Below are 16944 nucleotides of genomic sequence, written 5' to 3'. Positions count from 1 at the left end.
GACCCTTTTTAGATTGTAAAAAGTGATGTTTTACTGTTTTATAATTCTATACGTAATTTATTGACATGTTTTTTTCAGAGTCGTGTATGTACAAAGGTGTATCATATAAGAAGGGAGATAAATGGGAGGATGGATGTCAGTACAAATGTGAATGTATGGATGATATGACAGGCAGCTATCAATGTAAAGAAAGGTAATATATAATTCTATTTATAGTCCATGCCTCAGTACAAATGTGAATGTATGGATGATATGACAGGCAGCTATCAATGTAAAGAAAGGTAACATATCATTCTATTTATAGTCCATGCCTCAGTACAAATGTGAATGTATGGATGATATGACAGGCAGCTATCAATGTAAAGAAAGGTAATATATAATTATATTTATAGTCCATGCCTCAGTACAAATGTGAATGTATGGATGATATGACAGGCAGCTATCAATGTAAAGAAAGGTAACATATCATTCTATTTATAGTCCATGCCTCAGTACAAATGTGAATGTATGGATGATATGACAGGCAGCTATCAATGTTAAGAAAGGTAACATTTCATTCTATTTGGCTCAATATATTTAATTGTTTTTCCATAGGCGATAATGGTTACGTTTTTTCCTGTAGCTCAGTCCATATCGTAAACTTGGATATGTATGATAGCTCGTTTCGAAGCTGTGACATTTTCACATATGTGGTTAAATTTTCGGGGTACGAAGTGAGATTACTTTTTCCGTAAATTAGCAAACCCCGAACATCCGTTTGTGATGTGGCTCCTTGTGGTAAAATATCCCCTTTTTAACACAATAAGTTCTTTGAAAATTTAATACTTTGAACACATTCAATAGCTCCATAGTTTTTACACATTTATTCTATGTTCCTCTACTTACCTAATCACCACAAATAATTAAGTGCAGTCATTTGTTAAAAATAGAAACATGTCCAATATCACTACACAGAGATTTTTTCTTTACACGTGACTTTTGAGTTCCTCATTTCAAGGCGCATTAGGGATGTTGTCCCATTTATAGTCCACACTGTATGTAGTTTTAATAGAATTGATGATTCCTTTTTTAGATATGATCATACTTTGTGCAGACATTTTTATTTTTAAATAGCTTGAAATGATTAGAAATTGGATTGATTGTTTAAAATGTAATATAGATGCCAACCATTATGATTTTTCCGTAATTTTTCCAATTTTGTGATCAAAACTACACTATTATGGTCAAAATCGAATAGTTACGGATTCCCAGTCATTGCCGTTCAATTTTGTAAAACATGTTTTTTATCATTTCTTTACCTGCCTAGTTCAGTATTTAAAAAACGCCAATGTAATGCTTCCAGTTTCTCAGGAGTAATTGACCTATTGTTTGGTAACTGACTGACTTCCATAGAGGCAAATTTGCATTTCATGAAGTTAAGCCCCCCCTTTCTCTACTTTCTCTACTTCTCTTTGACAAAATGAAATGTGCGAGTTGAGAACATCTGAATAATTAATTAATGGAATACATACTATAGATAACATATAAGTGCACATTATTTTGCACCACTCGTCGGTATTTTTTTTGGTAAATGCACGTTTTTGAATGTTTACTGAAAACTTTTCAAAATTACTGAAAATTTGATAGATTGTTACTGATTGTGTCAAAAGGGGGTTGGCATCTATGATGTGAGACAAATTTGACTGACAATCAAGTCTTCAAAAGTGTAAGAATTGATAGATATGTATTGTGAAACTAAATAGCCTCTTTATCAAAAACAACAGCAAATTTGTACAGTTTTGGTTTATATCATTGTGCCAACCATTTCTTTGTATGACTGTTTTTTAGAATCTAGAATTTTTTTTAAACAGAACAAATCAGCATTTAATTCAATGTAAAGTCAATTTAACTTATTCGCCACAATGATGCATGCATTCTCCATTACAGGTGTCCAACCTACACAGATGTCCCAGCCAGCTGTCGACTCACCATTGATCCTAAAGATTCATGTTGTATGGTTCCTTCCTGTGCACAGCCCACACCAACACCTGCACCATATCTAGGTCCTAGTACACAAATACCTCCTGTTACAGGTGAGTTATAGGTCATTATATGCAAAAAAACAGCAATGTTGGCAATTAATCGTCCTATTTCTTGACCCAGAAGACTGATGCTGATATAGGTATCAAGCTGTAGTCGGCATGTAAAGTGGACCCAAGTGAAAATATTTGCCCCAACAGTTCTTAGGTGGGAGTGAAACTGATCTGGGTATAGCAGTCTGAAAGAAGGTCATTTGGACAAAAAATACACAATTTTTTAATTCAACTGGAGATGAAACAGGAAGTAGTCATGTCCTATGCTTTATCTAAATAATGATTACAATCAGAAGTTATATACCTACAGGTTTGCACTATTTTTTTTAATGTTTTAAGCCTATGCACTTCCTGTAAAAGACTCCGAAGGGAAGCCCACCCCTGCACAAAATATAGTTTTATCTGATTTCAATTTTCAAAGTTCATATTTGAGCTCAAAACTCAACTCAAACATGAGAAACATGACAATAGATAGCCTCAGGTTGAGAAAACATGCATAAAGAAGTAGGTTCGGTAAGAGCCCTTTTTGGCCCCAAAATATAGCAGTTTTACAAAATTGTTAAAATGTAAACTTTTAGTTTTTTATTGGATAGTAGAATGGTTCTGCTACATAAATATTGGCTGTTTTTGACAATACAATGCACATATATTGAGTACTAGCACCATTAAGTCATGCTAATTTACTGAAATCTTCACAATTCCAGCATTTTAGTTAAATTTTAGACGGTTTCCGTGTAAAACGAAAGTGGCCGCATTCGTGTTCATCCAAAATATTGAAATGGAAGTTGTATTTGATGATAATACATAACATATATAAAGATTTAGGATGAACACGGATGCGGCCACTTTCATTTTTGACAAAAACTATCTGAAAAGTGACATTTTTTCGCATATTTGGTAGATTTTTCATATTTTAGCTTAAATCTGATCGTTTTTAATGACTAAAAGAGTTAAAATCTTTCACAAACAATAATTGAATCAAATGAAATAGACACTTCAGTGTTTAAAAAGTGGTCAAAATCTTTTGTCAAATGAAACTGAAATTTGAGGCCAAAATCGGTCATTACCGGACCTACTCCTTTTGAAATAAGTATCATAAAGTTGACCTCCAAAAGTATGGAGAGCCATTGGAACCAAATACCGGTGGTTTAGGTGAGCATGTCATATGACACTCACAGCATGGTAAAGGTTAATACTTTTTAACTGAATGCAACTGAAGGGAATTGGCATCTATGTGATAACATTATTTTTATATTTTACTTGTAGCCAAGCCTGACATTAATGCTTGTTTATACAAGGGTAATGTATACACCCAGGGACAGAAATGGTATGATGACTGTGACAAAGTATGTGTATGTCAAGATGCTAAGATGGGATTCTATAGCTGTCAAGACAGGTAATTTTTTATGGGTATTTTTTGTTTTAAAGATAGAATCTGTATTGTAGCAATTTTCTAAGTCTCCAAATAATGAACATGTTAAATTTGAGGTAATATGGGAAGAACAAAGTTTGCTTTTGCAAATTTGCAGACCTCTTAAAACATTGGGTATCCAAATTAAAGTGGTGATTTTAGTTTCTTTGTTTATGCTCCTGTTGCTATGGCAAGGGGGCAATAAGTGTTACCCTTGACATTTCATGGTCGGTCCCATATGAGTTTCTTCACTCTTAGGCTGTAATTAAAAGAATCTTTGTTTCCAGACACCACTTACACTTGAGTTTTCTTATCCAAAATTTTAAACTTGAACACAATGCAAAAAACTTAAATTTTTAGACAAGGTTTGAATTACCTCAAGACTAAAGAGTTATGCCCCTTCATAACTTCAAAATTGTTTTTTTTTAGTTTCTGCACTCTAACTTCAAGTGTTCCTTATCCATATTTTATGAAACTAACACACAAAGCTTAGAGGCAAAACTTGCAAACAGAACTGGATTTGTTTAGTTAGCCACTTACCATTTCAGAGTTATCTTGTTATATTTACTTTTTCAAGAAGTTATCAACTCTCAAATTTAAAAAAAAAAGAATGAAGAAAAATAGACCACCTTTACCTAATTGAATTGCATTTACATTTAAAGATTACTTTTGTTAGCCTCAATAATGAAAAAAACAGTATGGTGTACCTACCTTGCTTATATATATTTCAGATTTGCCAGGTACTCTAACCTAGGGCCTAACTGTGTTACAGTATAGTTTACTTATCTTGTTTTTATATATATATCAGAGTTGCCAAGTACTCTAACCTAGGGCCTAACTGTGTTACAGTATAGTTTACTTATCTTGTTTTTATATATATATCAGATTTGCCAAGTACTCTAACCTAGGGCCTAACTGTGTAAGAGTATAGTTGACTTATCTTGTTTTTATATATATATCAGATTTGCCAAATACTCTAACCTAGGGCCTAACTGCGTAACAGTATAGTTTACTTATCTTGTTTTATATATATTTCAGATGTGCCAAGTACTCTAACCTAGGGCCTAACTGTGTTACAGTATAGTTTACTTATCTTGTTTTTATATATATATCAGATTTGCCAAGTACTCTAACCTAGGGCCTAACTGTGTAACAGTATAGTTTACTTATCTTGTTTTTATATATATATATATCAGATGAGCCAAGTACTCTAACCTATGCCCTAACTGTGTTACAGAATAGTTTACTTATTTTGTCTATATATATTTCAGATGTGCCAAGTACTTTAACCTAGGGCCTAACTGTGTTACAGTATAGTTTACTTATCTTGCTCATATATATTTCAGATTTGCCAAGTACTCTAAACTAGGCCCTAACTGTGTTACAGTATAGTTTACTTGACTTGTTTATATATGTTTCAGATGTGCTAAGTACTCTAACTTAGGCCCTAACTGTGTTATGGTACCTGATAGTAGAGACCCACAATGTTGTCAAGCTCCTGACTGCAACAACAAAAATACAACAAATATCCAAGGTGTACAGGGAACCATTACTGGTACTGGTACTCTTCCTCCACCCACTGTTGTACCGGGTAAACCTACAATAGCTCCAAAGGGTAAGTCTAATGTATAAAGGTAACCCATTACTGGTACTCTGCTCCCATCCATTGTATTTTCAGGTAAACCTAGAATTGCCCCAAAAGGTAACTTTATTGTAGAATTGGCCAAACTTGCGAAGGCTGTAAACCAGTCAAGGTCGTTCAAAACTTTAATCACCTCATGTTTAAAGGTAACCCTGAACTGATACAATGTGTCATTCAAATATTGTAGCTGAACAGGAGAGGTCATTATCAAAGATCTAGTTTCTTGTATGTTCATTGAAGATGCTTTTCTACCTAGTAAACAATTTTAAACTCATCATTGAATATAATGCTATAAAGAAGATTTGGTATGATTGTCAATGAGACAACTTTCTACTAGAGAACAAACTACTAAATTTACAACTATAGGTGTATGAACTTCAACAATGAACATAACCCATACTGTGTAGTCAGTTATAAATTGACTGAAATGAGAAATGTCAATTAATAAAAATAAGAAACTTACCACCTGATTAATTTTTAAAACAATGAATAAAAGAAATATATATATATACAGCAACAAACCACAAACTGAATTACAGGCTCCTGACTAAGGAAAAGCACATACTGCTTCCTATAACTTTCATTTTGATAACCACAATTTGTTAGGAAATAAAATAATTCTAGTACTTTGTGTGTGTATAAGTCTACATACTACTTTAATACAGTATTAAATAGAACTTTATAGCGTAAAACTCAAAGTTGATTATCTCATTGTAGCTGTATGTGTATACAAGGGTAAACAGTACACTCAGGGACAGAAGTGGCAGGATGGTTGTTCGTTTGATTGTGAATGTGTTGATGGTAAAATGGGACAGTTCCAGTGTACAGACAAGTATGCATAATTTATTTCAAATACAAAAGTTTGATGTGCATGTGGATCAACAGGGTTTATTATCTGTTTCCCTATGTTTTGTATTTTGTGTTTATCTTTTATAGGTTTGATATAAATTTTAAAACTTTATTTTTTGCATCCTCTGCTGGAGAATATACCTTAGTTACCATTTAAAAAGTGAAGAAACAGACGAACAACAGAACGGAATAACTCCATATTTTGTCAACAGCTTGACAGATAAAATTGTAATGTTACTGTACGAATACTTTTCAGAACTGTCAGATACCTACTTCCTGTTTGCTTTGAATTTTTCTATATGTTGATGAACTGACTGCATTAAATCTATGATAAATCTAATTGCAATCACTTAAAATTGAATTATTTAGAATGTCAAACTGATAGCATAAATTAGATTTTTTGTAAAATAATTATTTCTTTACCATTAGATGCAAGAGATATCCAAATCTACCACCCACCTGTCAGATGGTATACGATTCACAAAATCCTTGTTGTGAGAAACCAGTTTGTGGACTGGTACCAACAGCTGCTCCATACCTAGGTCCATCTACTGTGTCTCCACCATCACAGGGACCAACAACAGCACCTACTGTAGGTTAGTATTAATAGTAAAATAAGTGGGACTCGAAATGGTGGTTCTTTCATTTAAAGATAGATATTACTGATTTGCTAGTATAATTCAACAAACAGTGAGTTTATCAGGAGGAGCAATACAAATCTACATCAAAGATTTAGAGAGTGAAACATAGCTGATAGTTTTAAAGGATAATTATTTAATCTGTTACATACCATATTAATGACATGAATGTGTCCTTTGTAAGTAAATGCTGAGGAGAAAGATAAATAAATAAGAAGGTGTGGTATGAGTGCCAATGAGACAACCCTCCATCCAAGTCACAATGTGTAAAAAGTAAACCATTATCACTCAAAGTATGGCCTTCTACACAAATATTACAGTAGTATTTTATGTTGATATTCTTCATATATGGAAAACATCGAACCCAATTCTGGCATACTATAGGAAACTAGGTATTCACTAACTCCTTATCCAAAACACAACTATTTGTTACAGACAGTATACATTAGAGGTGCCATTGACTCTACGTATTTGTCTCTTTTCAGATTTCTGTATTTACAATGGTATATTATACAGACAAGGACAGACATGGCAGTCAGGTTGTGATATGACATGTAGATGTGATGATGCTAAATCTGGACTCATTAATTGTAATGAAAGGTACTGAAAACCTAAATTGCTTAATGAATCTTATTCTACATCATATTATTAAATTACTTTACATATAAACCAAACCATTCAGATTAGGAAAAGAATGTCATATTGATTTATGAAGTACCTATAGAAAATAATGAAAAATATCTCATGAGTCTTCAAAGATATGATTTTGAAAAAACAATTTTTGAATGTTTCATATATTTCCACATGTATTTCTACTGTTATAATTAGTAGCAGTCTTATTGAAATATATACCCTACATGTCTTTGCATTCTCTTTCAGATGTCCAATCTACCCAGCACTGCCTTCAAGCTGTACATATGTAACAGATCCAAAAGACCCATGTTGTGAGGTTCCATCATGTATCAGTCCTAACGCCACTATTCCTACACAGGTAGTCAATGGTACTAAGGGAACTGTATTTATACAGCCACAACTCAATCCTCCTGTTATTGGCAAGAGAGGTGAGTAGTAGACATTTTTTATACTAAAAAAATGTTGTTGGTTTTTATTATTTTTTTTTGAATGAAAATCACAACCTGATGCATACTTTTTATAATGCAAACTGTTCTCATATTAAATGGTCGTCTTGAATCAATTCATGTTTTACCACAAGGTAAATTTTCCAATAATTGTATAGTACAACCAACACAATTGCTTGTTTTAAACACCTTAAATTTCACGACCTCCTGAGTTGCTGCTGCAATTTTAGAATAAGGAGGTATGAAGGTATTTCCATCTTTGAAATTTTGTCTATTTTTATCTGGGATATAATCTACAGCTCCTGAATGTTTAATGCCTGAAACTTGGTACTTGGGTAGAAAGCTTCATGTGAGCATGTTATACTGTGTAATGTCTTTTCACTATCATCACTTTTTAATTATACATTGCTAAACAACTTTCTGTTCATTTATAATACATGTTTTATGTATATATTCTAAGTACAGCCACAAAAATGAAACACTACAAATTACCTTACCTATCTAAATGGTCTCGATTTCTTGTGCTCAGATGTGTGTGTATACAAAGGTGGTATATACAAACAAGGACAGACTTGGAATGATGGTTGTACTTACTCATGTGAGTGTGTGGATGCCAGCTCAGGACGATTCTCATGTACAGACAAGTAAGTTATACAAACATCCTTGGGCAACATATTTAAAAATGAAAATTACTTTTATATGCATATTTCAGGTTTCTTTATTAAGATATCGATATGGATCTGTTTTTAGCAATGAATAATTTGTTATTATTATAACTTTTTAGCTCACCTTGCTAAACTGGGCAAGTAAACTTTACTCAGCATTTGGCATCTGTCATCATTGTCGTTGTCTGTCCTCCCTCTTCTGTTAACTTTTACAAAAATCTTCTCTGAAACCAAACTTGGCCACAATCATCATGCAGGTATCTTGTTTTAAAAAATACACTGTCAATTTATATAACTAAGAGAGGGTTATATATATGATTGAAACAGAAGAAAATATTTACTCTCCATTATGTTTGTAGACCATTCACAAAAAACATTCTTATAAAAGTTGATTTATATTTATACAGTTTCATTGGGTTATATGAAATGTTTTCTTCAGATGTCCAAGATACCCACCACTGCCAGCATACTGCTCAATGACACAAGATCCAAATAATAAATGTTGTCAGATGTCATACTGTACACCTACACAGTATGGCACCACCCAAGTACCAACCCCTGGACCTTCTGGACTGGTACCAACAGCTGGACCAAAACCTAAAGGTTAGTATAAACCAGTCCTCAGATCTTATAGAACAACATTCTTGTCTTGTAGATAGAAACTTTCAAACAAGCAAAGGTTTTCTAATTTCTTAACCTATTTCTATGCTTCATTTATGGACATTATGTTTTCTGGTCTGTGTGTCCTATCTTCTGTTAGTTTGTTTATTGGTTCATTTGTCCGTCTGTCCCACTTCATGTTAAAGTTGTTGATGAAGTTAAGTCCAATCAACTTAAAACTTAGTACACATATTCCCTATGATATGATCTTTCTTATTTTAATGCCAACTTAGACATTTTACCCCATTTTTACAGTCAACTGAACATATAGATAATGATAATGCTGATTGGGCATCCATGTACTAAGGACACATTAATGTTAGATTAATATGATTGTTATTTTGCTGTGCTTTATTCATAGATTTATGTTTATAAAATGGACAATTATACAAACAAAGTCAGCAATGGTATAATGGATGTAACTCGGTCTGTGTGTTTGTGGTTATAATGTTGTGCTTTATTTATAGATTTATGTTTATACAATGGACAATTATACAAACAAAGTCAGCAATGGTATGATGGATGTAACTCGGTCTGTGTGTTTGTGGTTATAATGTTGTGTTTTATTTATAGATTTGTGTTTATACAATGGACAATTATACAAACAAAGTCAGCAATGGTATGATGGATGTAACTCGGTCTGTGTGTTTGTGGTTATAATGTTGTGTTTTATTTATAGATTTATGTTTATACAATGGACAATTATACAAACAAAGTCAGCAATGGTATGATGGATGTAATTCTCACTGTGTGTTTGTGGTTATAATGTTGTGCTTTATTTATAGATTTATGTTTATACAATGGACAATTATACAAACAAAGTCAGCAATGGTATGATGGATGTATCTCGGTCTGTGTGTTTGTGGTTATAATGTTGTGTTTTATTTATAGATTTATGTTTATACAATGGACAATTATACAAACAAAGTCAGCAATGGTATGATGGATGTAATTCTCACTGTGTGTTTGTGGTTATAATGTTGTGTTTTATTTATAGATTGATGTTTATACAATGGACAATTATACAAAAAAAAGTCAGCAATGGTATGATGGATGTAATTCTCACTGTGTGTTTGTGGTTATAATGTTGTGTTTTATTTATAGATTTATGTTTATACAATGGACAATTATACAAACAAAGTCAGCAATGGTATAATGGTTGTAACTCTTTCTCTGTGTTTGTGGTTATAATGTTGTGTTTTATTTATAGATTTATGTTTATACAATGGACAATTATACAAACAAAGTCAGCAATGGTATGATGGATGTAACTCGGTCTGTGTCTGTGAAGATGCTTCAACAGGATATTATAGATGTCAACCAAGGTAATCTATATCTTTAAAACTTTTTTTATTTTCATGCCTCTGATAGTAGAAGGGCATTATATTTTCTGGTCTGTGCCTTCATTTGTCTGTTTGTCTGTCCCGCTTCAGGTTAAAGTTTTTGGTCAAGGTAGTTTTTGATGAAGTTGAAGTCTAATCAACTTGATATTTAGTACTCCTGTTTCCTATGATATGATCTTCCTAATTAAAATGCCAAATTAAAGTTATTACCCCAATTTCAAAGTCCACTGAACATGGAAAATGATAGTGCGAGTGGGGCATCCATATACTATAGACACATTCTTGTTTTTAAATTGCTTAATATACATGTTTTAGTAATTATTATGGGGGTCTTTTTAATTGATTTTTATTGAGCCTATAAAGGAGTAGGTTTAGTAAGAGACCTTTTTGGCCCCAAAATATAGCAGTTTTACAAAATTGTGAAAATGCAATCGTTAAACTATTTGTTCGAAAGTAGAATGATTCTGCTACATAAATATGAGCTGTTTTTGACAATACAATGCACATATATCGGGTATTAGCATCATTAAGTCATGCTAAATTACTGAAATCTTTTACAATTTTAGCAATTTAGTTAAATTTTAGACGGTTTCCGTCTTAAATGAAAGTGGCCACATTCCTGATCATTCATAATAATGAAATGTAAGTTGTATTTGATGATAATACATAACATATATAAAGGTTGAGGATGAACAGGGATGCGGCCACTTTTGTATTTTACAAAAAACCATCTGAAAAATGTTAGATTTCTCATATTTAAGCTTGAATAGGAGAGTTTTTAATGACTTGATCAGTTGAAATTAATTAGATAAATTTGAAAATTGAGGCCAATTTCATGTTCCTCTAAACATAGAAAAATTAAAGCCAAGTGGGGCATCCGTATACTATGGATACCTTCTTGTTTTCCTTTAAAACTTTGATTTTTTTCGAAAAAAAAGTAAGGATTTTCATATCCTAGGTATAGATGACCTTAGCCATATATGGCACAACGTTTTGGAATTTTGGGTCCTCAATGCTCTTTAACTTTGTACTTGTTTAGCTTTATAACTGTTTTGATCTGAGCGTCACTGACGAGTCTTATGAAGACCAAATGATCACATTGCATATTAAATTACAATCCGGTTACCGTTGATAACTATATGACAGTTGTTATCCATTAGTTTGATGGTTTGAGCTTTTACTTTTGGCATTTTATTAGGGACTTTCTATTTTGATTTTTTCTCAGAGTTCAGAACTTTTTTGATTTATTTTTGACTAATCAGAAGATTTGATTATTAATTTACTTGTTTTATGTTGGTTTACTATTTTTAAAGTTAAATTCATTTAGATGAATAACAAAAATCAAATGCTTTTATTTGTAATTCTATTGCTTGTTGATTGAGTAGATTGATCATGTATTACCTCAGACTAAACTATTCCATTTTGCAAAAACAAAATGATTGCACCAAATTATATCAGTCACTAACAGTCACTTAAAGTCACTAATAGTCACTAACAGTCACTTACAGTTGGATATATGTATATATAATAAATTGCCAATTACCCAGCACATATAGTACAAACACTTAATAAACAATAGAAGATTTTATTTATATATTTTTCAATTGAAAACCAGATCTATATTCACTGTCACGTATAATTGGCACCATGTTTTTTGTCAAAATTTTCTTAAAATTCGACCGTGTTTACAAAGATCATGTTTTTCAATTAGTTTAAGAAAAATCCTGTCCAAATATCCACTATAGTCCTACCTTTTGTTGTGTTTGCACTGTATAATCCTGACCTTTACATAATCCAAGATTACTTTGTATGGTGGAATCTGACATTGTTATTACCGGAAGTGTTGCCGTTGAGTTCCACATGCTCTCCATTTTCTTGTGTCCCTCTGAGCTTTTTGTCATCTTTCTGTTAAAAGTGTGGGAAATTGTATCATCAATGACAATGATATTACTGGAGAGTAACGAATGTTATAGAATAGGGGATCCTCATAGAAATTAAGATGTCAATTTTACAATGTAAATAATCTTGTAAAATGTGAAGGTCAGGATTATTCAGTGCAAACACAATAAAAGGTAGGACAGTAGTGGATATTTGGACAGGATTTTACTTCGCTAAATGAAAAACATGATCTTGAATAAACACAGCTGATATTTAATATTTTTTTGACAAAAAACATGGTGCTAATTTTACATGACGGCGACTATACATGCATATGCTGTATGTTCAACATCATTGAAATTTTTGACATTGAGCAAAATCATCTTAAAAAAAACATTTGATTGTCTATTTAAACCTCAGAACTTTACAATAACAGATTTGCAAACACAGTTTTGTAACTTGTATTTTTAAATAAAGTCATTAATTATGGGTTGCCTGGATTTTATGATACATGGGACAATTAAAAGCTAATTGTGTATTTTTTTAATTTCAGATGTTCTAAGTATTCTAATGTACCAGCTGGTTGCTCTTTAAAACCAGATCCTAAAGACCCATCATGCTGTGAAGTACCATACTGTCCTATTGTTGTACCAAGTATCCCTCCTACACCAGGAGTTATCACACCACAAATGCCTCAGCCTGGTATTATAACTGGAACTGGAAAAGTACCTAACTTAATAGGTAAAGAAATAATTCTGAAATTTCAGGAGAGATAAACAAGGAAAATTAAACGTATAAGAATAACATGAAATGACTAAAATGTTGAATTAAAAAAGAATTGAAACATAATATCAAGAAAAGGAAATATCAAAATTTCAGAAATAAAAGCAACTAGAAAATGGAATGTTGTTAACAAGAGAAAGATCAATAAAACAAAAAAGCTATGATATCAAGTAAAGTTTAGAAAATGAAATATAAAAGGCATATTATATGTATGAAAAATAACAGGAAAACAAGAAAAGGGATGTTATAAAGAATAGGACTGATTCTGAAACTTTAAATAACCACTTCTTTCATTATTTTTATAATGACTTGAATTGCACAAATAAGTATAGATAGTGTGCGAAAAATTCTGTACCTGTGTTGTTATAAGTATACATATGTAAATTATGCATGTATCAAATATTGTGACTATCCACTTCATCGTGATAGAAATGTGTTTTATGTGTGACCATTGATCTTGGATTAAAGTTTAAGATAATTATTTGTACATGTTCTCTTGTAGGTTGTCAGTACAAAGGTCAGCTGTACCAACCAAGTCAAAGATTTAACGACCAGTGTGATTATAAATGTACCTGTATGGATGGTAACTCTGGATTCTATAGATGTATCGACAGGTACATAACTGGATAGAGATATATTTTGATGTACAGGAGAATAGACACTAGTTGATATACATTGATAGATTCATACATACATCTTTGTAAAAGGCATTATTTATCTTATCGTGAAATTTGCTTGACAAATGAATTTAACTGGACAATGACAACATCAAAGTCTTCTGTCTGAATGAAAATTTGATTTTAAAAAAAAGGGGGCGTATGCTAAAATGCCTTCTTAAAACTAGAAATATTTTGCTTCTTTATCAACTTGATTACAAATTCACCAGGTATATATTTGATTTTGTATTAACAGATGCACCAAATACACAAATATACCAAAAGAGTGTGTTTTAGTTTCTGATCCTAATGACAAGTGCTGTCAAGTACCATACTGTGACTTCAAAAATCCTACACCTTTCCCTAATGGTATACCTACACCAGGACCAAACATGGGACCAACTCCAGTACCACAATCAACAAACTCACCACCAGGCACAATACCACCTCAGACAGGTATGTCAGTCAACTCATTCTATCAATTGTAACATAAGTTTTTTTATTTGTTCGTGTCAGGCTTCTTATTAAGGTTTACTTGTCCTTAATAAGCAAATTGGGAGAAATAGATTTTCACATAAATGTGTCAAAGATTTATGATACCATAGAATGAATTCATTATGATTATTGTTTAAAATCTCATTACAGGATTCTGTGCTTACAAAGGTGTATACTATACACAGGGACAGACTTGGAAAGACGGATGTAATCTTCAGTGTAGATGTGAAGATGTATCTAAAGGAATATACTCCTGTACACAAAGGTATTATAATGTTAAAGTTCTACCAATGTTATCTTGAAATGCAAATGCCAAATTTGGATAAATGCATTTCTCATCATAGGTTCAAACCTAATGATCACACATAAAAAATAATAAAATTGAGAATGGAAATGGGGAATGTGTCAAAGAGACAACAACCCGACCAAATAAAAAAACAACAGTAGAAGGTCACCAACAGGTCTTCAATGTAGCAAGAAATTCCCGCACCGGAGGCGTCCTTCAGCTGGCCCCTAAATATATACTAGTTCAGTGATAATGAACGCCATACTAATTTCCAAATTGTACACAAGAAACTAAAATTAAATAAAAAGACTAACAAAGGCCAGAGGCTCCTGACTTGGGACAGGCGCAAAAATGCAACCAATGTAGAACATTAAAATTCAGTTCAAAAGAAGTCCGAATGTATAGGTTTTTTTTCCAAACAGTTAAAGGTACAAAGTTCCAAATTAAAAATTATATAACATGCAATAGAGGTCATGAGTTTATAATTTATACCCATTAGGAACTTGGAATAAAAAGCTGTATAGAAATTGAGTGTAATTTTAAAATGCATCTTGCCATAAGGGCTACAACCACCATGACTGAGGAAATTTCTTTTTTTGAAATTAGAGAAACCAATGAATTTTTTTGTGTTTTTTTTTGGCAAATTTAGCAGTATAATTCTTTATAAAACTAAAAATGCATTGACACAAAACTAACTTCAACCATTCGTATAGTGTTTGTTCTATTCTTAATTCTTTATTCTTTTTAATATCAATTTAAAACTTCTATTTATTTAAGTTTTATAATACATAGTCTGATGTATAGCTACTCTCAAAGAAATGTTATTTTATGAAGAAAGGAATAAATCATAAACAAACCTGTTCTAAATAAGTAACTCGCCAGATACTGTGACGTGGACAAGTATTGGAACACTAACAAGTCACCCTGTAATAGTTATAGGAAGATGTGGTTTGCCTGCCAATAAGACAAATCTCCATCTAAATCACAATTTGTTAAAAGTACACAATTAAAGGTCTTCTTAACCTTGAATATAACAACACCAGTATTGCCTATTTGTCATATGCTTATATATTTAATCTACTAATTGAGCCTTTGAATCAAGACAGTGATTTTTCCAAGCCTTCAGTATTAATAGTCATAGATATCATATGGTAATAAATGTTCTTGTGTTTTTTTTAGATGTAACAGTTACACTAACCTTCCATCTTCCTGTACACTGAAGGCGGATCCTAAGGATGGTTGTTGTCTGATACCAGACTGTAACAAGTACCCCACACCAGCACCAATGGTGTCCCCATCTCCTGGTCAGACCACCACTCGTATGCCTCTTGTTGTTCCTACTCCAGTGAAAGGATCACACACTGGAACTGCCTTACAACCAGGTCAACCTGGTACAATTACTGGTGGTCAGATTAGTAAGTATTTCTAGATATGATACTATCCAGGGTAAAATTAAATAAGGAGGGAACCTATTGATCTTATATACTGTAAATTCAGAAATTAATGCGAGGTTTTTATCATTGTGAAAAATGCGACTGAGTTGAAAACGCAATAATTTAAACTCACATTTTGAAATATTTTATATGATTTTAACAGGATTTTTCTCAAAATCGTAAAAATTAAAATCGCATTTAAGTCTAAAATGACAAAATCGCAATAATAAATGCACACAATAATTTCTGAATTTACATTACTAGTTAATGCAAGGATGCAATGTAATTATCTGAAACATATAGTGTCATTCCAAACAAATTGCAATTTTGTACTTATGGTTTAAGACAGTTTGGAAGATAAATTTGTCTTTAGGACTAAAATAATTATCAATATTGTGTAGAATAACTATAATATTACAATGTACAGGAAGTTTCACAATAATACCTAAAAAGGATTAGATTAACTAAAAGAAATCAACAGTGATTCCAGGACCTCATTTCAGTTTTAAAATAGTCAGTTTTTATTAAAGATTTAAAGCTGTATATTGTATATTTAATATTGTATTAATTTCTGTTACAGATTACTGTGTATACAAACAGAGAGTATATCAACAAGGACAGAAATGGAATGATGGTTGTAACTTTATCTGTACCTGTGAGGATGCAAGCAGAGGTTTATATAAATGTGATGACAGATGCCCTAAATATTTCTATCTTCCACCTCAATGCCACTACGAGCAAGATCCTAAAGACAACTGCTGTCAAGTTGCCAAATGTGACTTCAATCCAACGCTGACACCACCACCAACCACAACCACCTTACCAATCAAAACAACTCCTGGTATTGTTACTCAGAGACCAAACAGTAAGTACATTTATAGCAATTTGATGAAATGAAACATTGATAAAATGTTTATTTGAGTTATCATCTATACCTTCAAGATTCAATTACTATAGGATTTATAACTCAATATTATGTTAATATATTACTTTGTTCTTTCCATAGTGTTAAGTGTATATAAAAGAAACTTTAATGAAAGAATTAAACTCCCTC

The 16944-nt window shown here is 32.1% G+C and overlaps 1 protein-coding gene across 2 annotated transcripts in view; it reads left to right on the top strand.

Moving 5' to 3' along the window:
* LOC134722191 (uncharacterized) overlaps positions 1–16944 on the top strand; it is a 102739-nt gene that overhangs the window by 47625 nt on the left and 38170 nt on the right. For both annotated transcript variants that reach the window (XM_063585774.1, XM_063585775.1), the window contains exons 36-52: positions 79–193; positions 1927–2072; positions 3339–3468; positions 4905–5098; positions 5843–5957; positions 6404–6570; positions 7098–7212; positions 7492–7673; positions 8221–8335; positions 8796–8959; positions 10227–10341; positions 12791–12978; positions 13523–13634; positions 13933–14132; positions 14322–14436; positions 15637–15872; positions 16471–16755. In XM_063585774.1, the coding sequence (XP_063441844.1) occupies positions 79–193; positions 1927–2072; positions 3339–3468; positions 4905–5098; positions 5843–5957; positions 6404–6570; positions 7098–7212; positions 7492–7673; positions 8221–8335; positions 8796–8959; positions 10227–10341; positions 12791–12978; positions 13523–13634; positions 13933–14132; positions 14322–14436; positions 15637–15872; positions 16471–16755 (2694 nt within the window). The remainder of the gene's footprint in view (positions 1–78; positions 194–1926; positions 2073–3338; positions 3469–4904; positions 5099–5842; positions 5958–6403; positions 6571–7097; positions 7213–7491; positions 7674–8220; positions 8336–8795; positions 8960–10226; positions 10342–12790; positions 12979–13522; positions 13635–13932; positions 14133–14321; positions 14437–15636; positions 15873–16470; positions 16756–16944) is intronic.

This window comes from Mytilus trossulus, chromosome 6 (assembly GCF_036588685.1).
Source record: "Mytilus trossulus isolate FHL-02 chromosome 6, PNRI_Mtr1.1.1.hap1, whole genome shotgun sequence".
NCBI classification, from domain to species: domain Eukaryota; kingdom Metazoa; phylum Mollusca; class Bivalvia; order Mytilida; family Mytilidae; genus Mytilus; species Mytilus trossulus.
Note: the sequence above shows the minus strand (reverse complement) of the source record. Positions and strands in the feature narration are given on the sequence as shown.